The sequence below is a fragment of the Beta vulgaris genome, chromosome 7 (assembly GCF_026745355.1).
Source record: "Beta vulgaris subsp. vulgaris cultivar EL10 chromosome 7, EL10.2, whole genome shotgun sequence".
Classification (NCBI taxonomy): Eukaryota; Viridiplantae; Streptophyta; class Magnoliopsida; order Caryophyllales; family Amaranthaceae; genus Beta; species Beta vulgaris.
The window spans coordinates 17,782,143-17,791,899 of record NC_079208.1 but is presented as its reverse complement, the minus strand read 5'-3'; the positions used below and the strand labels follow the sequence as shown (position 1 = coordinate 17,791,899).

The window sequence follows — 9,757 nt, the reverse complement described above, 5'->3', positions numbered from 1 at the left end:
GCGAGTTTTTCCGACAAATTTTAAATAAACTCGACTGCTATGACCGATATCATGCCCTAAATTACAATTTTGAAGGCAAGTGCAATGAATTAGGTAATTGTTTCCCCATTTCTCTTTGCGTTTCTTTCTCATTTTTTCCAAATGGGTGTCTGATAGGCGACCCTTTTTTGATACGCGTATCGACACCCATTTCCTGGCGTGTCGTGTCGAGTCAACACGTGACACGCGAGGTAGAACAGGGTTGTATTGTGTTTTGAAATTAACGCACGCGTGCATATAAAATTAAATCAAATACTTGAAGAAATACTATAGTTGTATTGCATTTTGTACTTCATGAATTATTATACTATTTGACATTGATATATTTCCAAATCTGAAAGATGTTTTTCCAAAAAAGGTTTAAATAAAGGCTTGGTGAGTGGTGACCAAGTAACTAATTCATTTTGCATTCAGACAACACAACAAGCCTTAGAAGCTGAAACTACATCTATCCCAATAAATACGCGGTGACCTCAGGCTTAGTTCTGTTGTATAACTGAACACATACATAAAAAAACAAGAGCCTAGAGAGGGAAAAAAAGCCTCTTGCATATTCTCTTCCACTTCATTATTTTTCTCGCAAATTTGACAAACTGTGAAGTTAGTTGTTACAATCTGCTACCTACTTGTATATATCGACGACGACTACAACAACGACGACGACAATGACTCGATTTTTGAGTCTGATTCATGGGTTGAAACCCATAGTTTTCATGATTCTTGTGCAAACTTCATTTGCTGGTGTCAATATTTTCTACAAGCTAGCGGCTATCGACGGCATGAATTTGAGGGTTTTAGTCGCTTATCGCATTCTTTTTGCTGCAGCTTTCATTGTCCCTCTCGCTTTCTTCCTTGAAAGGTTGTTTCAATTTTTTACCAATATTTGTTTTTCCTTCTTGGTTTTTTCTTTTCTTGTCATCCATTTTTTCTTTCAACTTTCTAGTTTTAGGGAGTAAAATTTCTTTTCATCTTTAAACAATACAAATTTCGATATACTATTAAGTCCAAGAATCAATGCATGTTTGCAGAAGTTCCAACATCATTCTAAATTCTTTTGTTTGAATGAGATCTTAAGCATTTTACACTAAAAAACGATATTAATAAGTATTTCGGAAGAAATAAAAGAAAATTGCATATGACTATTATAGAATTAAAAAGAACTTGGTATAGAGTTGCAATCTACTAAGTATTACTGTATAAATTATGTGAGTCGAGCAGGTCTTTTCGTAAATTTGGTATCGAGGTCATCTAGTTTAACTTGTAAGATTTTGTTATACAGGCCATCTAGTTTAATAGAGTCGTAATGAGTTGAAATCCTCTCCATTTTTAGAAAAAAATAGATGGTTCATTTTATATATTAATGGTTGAGAATGCATGCAACAAAAAACAAGTTGGTTTTTAAGATTATTCTTTACTAGCTTATGCATCTCATCTTACGAAAAAAAAATGGACGAAAGAATCAGAGAACAACCTAATGCATAGCCAATACTTTGGATTGAGTCCGTGTGAACACGAGAACTTTTTGCTCTTCGCATTAACTCATTTCTTACATCAGTAAACCCTTTTCCCAGTTTTTTTGAAAGAGCAAAACCTTACAAATGTCGAAAAGGATCAGCAAGTTTTTCTTGTAACTTGGAGTCCCAACGCAATGAAATTAAAGCAGCAAAGTCAGAATTTGATTAATACTTCATTCTGAATCAAAATATCTTTTGGTATCTTTTTGTGTTTGCTCTTTTTACGCCTACTTTTTTCTTGGCTGAGCAAATGCAGAAAAAAGCTTTGCAATTAAATGACGGGACGTTATCAATATAGAAGTCACTATGTGTCAACCAACTAGTTAACTTAGAGAGCTGACTTAATTCAAAATTCGAACTATTTTTTATCTAAAAATTAGAGTAAAAAATATAAATAATGTCGATAAGATTTGATCTAAGATCTTGAGTACTACTTTGCATGTTTGATGTTTGCATGCGCTTATTAGTAGGTCAAACCTAAATTATACTCCTCGATTAAGTCCAACATAGATCTTTCTTACGAAGGTCTATTTTGACTGTATTTAGAAATGATTTTGTAGTGAAGATTGAAGAAGTCTGTTTCTATTAGGTAAATAGGTAATAATAATGGTTGCCAGTTAACTTGTTATATATGAACTTGTTTATGGTTTCAGGAAAAGCAGACCAAAGTTAACATGGACGGTTCTCGGCCAAGCTTTTCTTTGTGGACTATTTGGGTCAGTTACTTTATCACATTTACCAAGTCATTAGCCATTTAGCCAAATCTAATCTATACAGGAGATTAGTAGGATCTCCCTGTAGCTAGGAGTCATTAATTGGCAATTTTTCTTTATTAATAGTTTCTGTGTTACTTATGTGCTATAATTAGCTTAGTATATGGATTCTCTTCAATTTGATAAGTATGAAAAATGTTTTGATGAAGTTTTAAAAATCAGAAGATATCTAATATTTTTTTTTTTTATAAAAATATTCTGATTCTTTTTTTTTTGCCAGAAATGTTAAATAAGCTGTATAGGTAGAACAATTTAGCTTTAAAGATGCTTACTATCTACTACCTCCGTCCTTTATTAGTTTACCCACTTTGACTTATAGCACTATTCATCTTCATTACTTTGACCATAATTTGTACTTTATATGTAAGGAAAATATAATCATGTGTGATATTGTTTGATTCGTCTCAATATGTAGTTTTGGAATATTAAATTATTATAATTTTTACATTTACATAATTAGAGATATTATTACTCAAAGTTTTAGATCGATAAATGTGAAAAGTCAAAAGGGGTAAACTAATAAAAGACAGAGAGAGTATATAAATATATTAAAAGGCATTCCTAACAAGAAACTGTGCCACATGGCGTCTCTTTAATTCCATACGTGACCTCAAGTTCATATACTAAAGTTTTAACTATTACACCAAATTTTTTTTAGTGTTATCATTTAAAAGTATAAGATTAATAAATGTAATTTTTTCTTAGCCGGGACATAGCCTTGGCCTAATAATTAATTATGTTAGGAATTGTCGGGACAGTAGTGGAGCAGTGCTAGTTAATTACTTTTATTATCGTAGGAGCCTTGTTTGGTTTGTTTGCAGTTTATTGAAAGCCTTGTTTTCTTTCTTTATTACTGAAAAAGTTCATTGTATTTCTCCCTTTATTCTTTGTATTGCTAACACATTATATGTGCTCACCACATTGTACATTTTCATTTGGTGCTAAGTTATTAAAGCTCTCATATATATATAAATGCAGGGGATCACTTGTTCAAAATCTGTACTTGGAGAGTCTTGTATTAACCTCTGCTACCTTTACTGCCGCTATGGCAAATCTCATTCCTGCTGTTACCTTCATTCTTGCTGTGTGTTTCAGGTATGTTCCATATATGGCGGTTAATTAAAGCATTAGTTATGCTTACTCGATTCTAACTCTGAAAATTTGAGCAATTAAGGGAGTAAATTAATGGTAAAACCATAAAAGAAAACCTTAATGTAGTTGATTTAGGCTATGTTCAGTTCACCTGAAATTTTCTGATCTGAACTTATCTGATCTGATCTGATCTGATCTGAACTTATTTTTTCTGATCTGATCTGATCTGAACTTATTTTTTCTGATCTGATCTGATCTGATCTGATCTGATCTGATCTGATCTGATCTGATCTGATCTAACTGATCTGAACTTATTTTTTCAACAAGATCTTATCTTTTATAAAATATATTATTACTATTATATTATTACTTTGTAAATCATTATTATGCAATACATTATAAGATCTTCTTTATAGTGTTACTATTATTATCATTTTATTTCTATTACAACTTTTATACAACTTTTATTATTAATAATAATTATTATTATTATCAATTATTAGAACAACAATCATAATTATTATTATTACTAAAAATAATTATATAACTCAAGTCATTATTTTATAAGAGCCTTATACAATGTTTCACACTTTCCCTTAAAAAAAAGTTTCACACTTGAGAAGTCGGCAAACTGAACTCTTTTTTTTTCCATATAAAATAGAACAAGATATACAAACAACTATGATTTGAGCAAAAATAAATAAATATCGTGCAACTTCAAATAGCTGAGAGATTTGGAATTCGGTAAGAAGAGGTATACCGAATCTAAATTTAATTTGTATGCACACTTAGCTTATTTTGAAATGTAATCCAAATTAGTAGTTTCGTTGTCATGAATTTGAGATATCATATTTTATATATTTCTTATTTTTGCGTCAATCTTATGTTCTTAACATGTGGCTTTTAATTTTCTATTATTTAATAACAACAAAATAACTTAATATAATAATAGCAATGACATTTATAATGGTAACAACAACATTAATAATAATTACCAATATTAATAATTAATAAGTACAACAACAACAACAATAATAATTCTTTTGAACAAATGTACTAGTAAATAATAATACCCCCTTTGTATTTTTTTATCTTTGTCACTTAGAATCTTGACACTATTCACAATTTGAGATAATCTTTTAGATTTTTCTTAATATATAAGAAAAAAATATAGTCATGTGGGGTCTTGTTTGATTCGTCTCAATGAGTACTTTATTAATATTCAATTATTATAATTTTTATTAATATGTAGTGAAAGATATTTAATAATAATAAGTTTTTAAATATAAGCATGATATGATCTGAACTGAACTGATCTGATCTGATCTGATCTGGTCTGATCTGATCTGATCTGATCTGATCTGAACTTATTTTTTCTGATCTGATCTGATCTGAACTTATTTTTTCTGATCTGATCTGATCTGATCTGATCTGATCTGATTAGATCTGAAATAAGCAAAAATAAGGTGAACTGAACATAGCCTTAATGACAGGAATTTCCTTACATTTCAATTCCTAGGTTGGAAAAGGTGTCACTAAAATCAGTATCAGGGAAAGCAAAGATTCTGGGAACCTTACTTGGAATAGGTGGTGCAATGATCCTTACATTCTACAAAGGGATCGAGGTTAAGTTATGGTCAACAAACAGTCACTTCCTCAAACAGACGACCATGGGACTTGTGATACATGATGGGCAAAATCGTCTCGTTGGATCATTCTTAGCTTTAGGTTCCTGTTTTTCTTACGCCGCTTGGTTGATTGTTCAGGTGATTGTACTTTCAAGTTCAATCAAGCTACTTAAGAATATGAATATATATGGTGGATATGTACTTCCTGTGCTTAAATTTGCATGTTTAATAATTTAACTACACTATGTAGGCCAAGATGAGTGAGAGTTATGGAAGTCCTTATTCAAGCACGGCATTGATGAGCATAATGGGATCAGTACAAGCTGTTGTATTCGCATTGTGTGTGGATCGAGACTTGAGCCTGTGGAAGTTGGGCTGGAACATTCGCCTCCTCACCGTTGCTTACTCCGTGAGTCTTTCTTCATTCAGAGATTCTTTCGAGGCTTCAGAGAAACCCAACATTTGGGCACCCATACATTTAATGAGTTGCAATGTTCTTATATTATGTATTAGATCTTTAGGCATTAACTATCTGCAACTTGATTGATTCTTCATGTTCACGCAGGGAATTGTTGCTTCAGGTGTGTCGGTGACGGTAATAGCATGGTGTGTTCGTGTTAGAGGGCCATTGTTCGTGTCGATATTCAACCCTTTAACACTCATTCTAGTAGCACTGGCGGGTTCTCTTATTCTTGATGAAAAACTATACATAGGAAGGTACATTGTTTCTAATAATTCACTAGCATATTTAACTTGGTATTGTACTAATCCATTGGTTCAATGAACTCCACAAAATAGAAGAGAGAAATCTGAAGAAAAGAAGTTAGACCCATATAATAGGAGAGTGTAAGAAAGAGATATATATTACTCCAAAAGCCAACAATTTTTGTCCGCAAATTTGTATGTGCACTCGGGACTATGTAGCGGAGTGTGGTCCCGGTATAAAACGCGGATCAAAACATACAAAACGCGTAGACCATGTGTAAAATCTGTTAACGGATGAAAAGCAAGTCTGGATTTAACAATTGCAGCCTAATTTCGCGCCCATATAGACTTTCAGTCAACTTGCTTAATAAATTGATTTTATTCATGCCTTATTGGTGTTATTACCTATCTGCCTTCCATTATGTTTTCTCAAAAATGAAATGTCTATTTGCCCTCATATTCTCTCCCAAAGATGTTCTTTTTTATTTTTTGTGTAGTTCATTTTCCTTTTTTTGTCCCTTTTTTGTGATTTAGTTGTATCTTCTTTTATTATATGTTCTTTTTTTTTATGACCCATGTTCTTTACAAAAATTAAGAGGTATCACAAACATAAATAATAACACACAAAAATAACATGGATGTATCAAACAAAGAACAACATATTAATTAGAAAAGAACATGAATATATCAAACAGAGAACAACATATTGTTTATAAAAGAACATGTCATATAATACCTGGAAAACAAAAAAAAATGATCATATTTGGAGAGAAACAAAAAAAAATTGTGAAAATAGTCATAACAACGAATAAAAATATAAAAAGAACATGAAGTTCTAAAACAAAGAACATCATACTGATTATAAAAGAACATGATATAAAATACAATAATGAATGACATATTGATTATAAAAGAACACATACATATAATAGTTGAGAAGCACAAATCTATAAATATAACAATAATGAATAAGGACATTAAAAAATACATACTTTTTATCATCTCGTGAGAGTGATTTGCCGCAATTGTTGAAAAGTTATAAATGTTTGCCAAAACAAAAATTAATATATAATAGTAGTTTATTTTAAAAAAATAAATTAATGTGATGTTATCATCTAGTTGGAGTGTTTTGCCGCAATTCTTTTTTTAAAAAAAAATTATTTCCTTTTCTTGAAGATTGCGTTTGATATTTCAATCTATGGGTTTTGGAGCAGGACCACATAGAGGAAGGTGGTCTCTAGTCCACCATCCACGCTTTGTTTTTTGTCGAGTCACCCTTGAATAACAAGTGAGAGTAGCCGGGGATTATTTACAATTAATAGTCTCATAAACTATTTGCAATAATTATTAGATTCCTAGTTTAACGAGTGTTAGTGGAAATGATGTGGAGCTCATGGTTAGTGTAACTATTATAAAATGTCATTTATTAAAGTATATGTTTAATTCTCATTGATACTACATACTAGGGGTTGGAACAATCTAACAAAAGATATATATTGTCTTGTTACAAGGTCTAATAGAAATCATAACATATATTTAGTGTACAGTGTAATAGGAGCAATTTTAATTGTGTTCGGATTATACGCGGTAATATGGGGAAAAGGGAAGGAGATAAAGAAGATGACCAAGTTGGTGCCTTCAATGAGTCTCGAAGATTCCGTTACGCATAATGCTTCCACAAATACAGATGATGCAACAAAGAAAGATGATGATCAGTCATCTCATAATGACATTACTGCTGCTCGAGTTCAATCCATCGATGAAGTTGTAGTTGAACGAAATCCACTGTAATTTGGAATCTGGTACAGGTTGGAAACGTGATTTTAAAAGAGGATAGCATGCAGTTGAAAAGAGCATTATTAGAGTAGTAGTCATTCTGGTAGGAATCCCAATTTTTGCATCACCTTGGTTTCTATCATTTCATGTGTCCATAGATGTGATTGGTCCTTGTAATCATTTTTAACCCAATTTATTTAGGTGTATGCTTTTTTTTTTTTAACAAAATAATACATCTATTGTCTTTAAATATGCACATTTTAACTTTGTAATCGTGACCACTTAATTTACATGCATATAAAATAACACATAATTTTGATCAGTTTTTGGTTATCAATAAGTTCACTATTTAAAGGTTTGATACTTAAAAAATTATTTTCAAACGAATCTAACAAAATTCTTACTAAATTTTGTTATTTTCTTGACATATAAATCACAAAGTTTGGTAAATTAGAGTACTTGAATAACTTAAAACTATCATAGATCAAACGAGAATGAAGGAAGTAGAAATATAATTATTTTTTTATGATTGATATTTTAATCATTCAATCTTTTATCTTTTGCATAGTTAAGTTTATTTGTAACAAAAAAATTGAAAAAAAAGATTAAGAACCTTTATATCTCTCATTATATCTCTTCATAAACTAAGGCAAGTGACAAGCTTGACTATCTAATGCTCAAACACACATGAGGTGAAAGATAAAATTGCGAGATAGAAACGAGAGGGCAATGAGGGGGGGGGGGGTATTGCGAGATAGAAACGAGAGGGCAATGAGGGGGGGGGGGTTTATACATAAGGATCTAAAAAGTTTTTGAAAATTTGAGTTTATTAGGTAAAATTGTGGTTCTTTAGAGGTTGTTTTTAAGTTCATAGTAGAAAGAAAGTAGTAGAAAATGACAAACTTAAGGGAAACATCCTGTGAAAAAAGTAAAGAAAATTACTTTGTTCCACCAGCTTAAGCTAGTCGCATAAACATAAAAATATCAAGCAAAAATTCTCAAAACTGAATAAAAAAATGTCATATGGTTTTCAAATGAACTCCCAAAAAGCTCTGTGTATTTATCCAAGACCACAAAACCTTGGATCAGATCAGTGATCTTATCTCAAGTAGACTCCAAATTCAACCAAGCCTAGACCTAGACCTTTACTTGGGGTTCACTCTCACTGATAAAAGGCCTTTTAAGAACCAACTCAGCCACATTGTAAAAAAATTAGGAAATTCTACGTGGTAACCCTTAATTTTGAAAAATTCTGCATGGTGAATTCTTGAAATTCGAATTACACAACATGATCCTATGGTATTGTTTTACAAGGAAAAGTGACATTAATCACTTTTCCATAAAATTGTGTAGTTAATAAGTTTTTAGAACCCTTAAATCTGATTAATAAATACTTCATTCGTCCCATAATACTCTTTACAATTTTTTTTTTATCTGTCCCATAATACTCTTTACACTTCTATTTTGGGATATGAGCCACTATTATATTTATCATCTACCTTTTAACTATTGGCCCGCATTTTCTCTACTCCAAATAAAATTATATTACTCTTATTACCTACCAACTCTAACCATGTCCCACAATAGATAACCAAATAACAACTTATCATCTAAAACTAAATGCCTTGATAAGTGTCAAGAGTATAATAGGATGGAGGAAGTACTTAATTAACTTATAAAAAAACTAATTTAAATTACACCCAACCCCAGTCCAACCCCAACCACAATCCCACTCCCCTCCTCCCTCCCTCCCTCCCTCCCTCCCTTGGTAGCTACTTGATGTGGAACTTGATGTTCCATATGGATATTGGGGTTTCTTGGTTAGGAGAAGCGATTATGGATTGTGTTTAATTTGAAGGTGAAGATGGATATAATCTTGAAGGCAACGACTTCAAGTTTGGAACAAAGGCAACGACTTTGATCCACTAGTCAAGCTAGTCTCTAAACTTTCTCTCAAGTATTCTTAGCAATACTCTGAAGGACTTCTTATTTCATTAATCAACAACGTCTATCTCCTTTACAATGTTATGACGACATGTGCTTATATAGTACAAGCCATACACTAAACAAATCGACTAAACTAATTAACTCCAATCGACTTAACTAACTTACTCCTATTTAAATAACATAAAACATAATAGGAAACTATTAGAATAATTACATGACACACTAGTACTCTAAACCAATCCAAGTAATACAAGAATAACTTGGCACACGTTCAAGTGACAAC

The 9,757-nt window shown here is 31.5% G+C and overlaps 1 protein-coding gene across 1 annotated transcript; it reads left to right on the top strand.

The window, feature by feature from the left end:
* Window positions 1–523: 523 nt before the first annotated feature.
* On the top strand, window positions 524–7,828 carry LOC104898876 (WAT1-related protein At1g68170). Its single transcript, XM_010686008.3, has 7 exons — window positions 524–898; window positions 2,207–2,269; window positions 3,305–3,421; window positions 4,938–5,184; window positions 5,297–5,455; window positions 5,612–5,763; window positions 7,299–7,828. Exons 1-7 carry the CDS (start codon window positions 705–707, stop codon window positions 7,540–7,542), a joined length of 1,176 nt encoding a protein of 391 aa, XP_010684310.1. The 5' UTR covers window positions 524–704; the 3' UTR covers window positions 7,543–7,828.
* The last annotated feature ends 1,929 nt before the right edge of the window (window positions 7,829–9,757 follow it).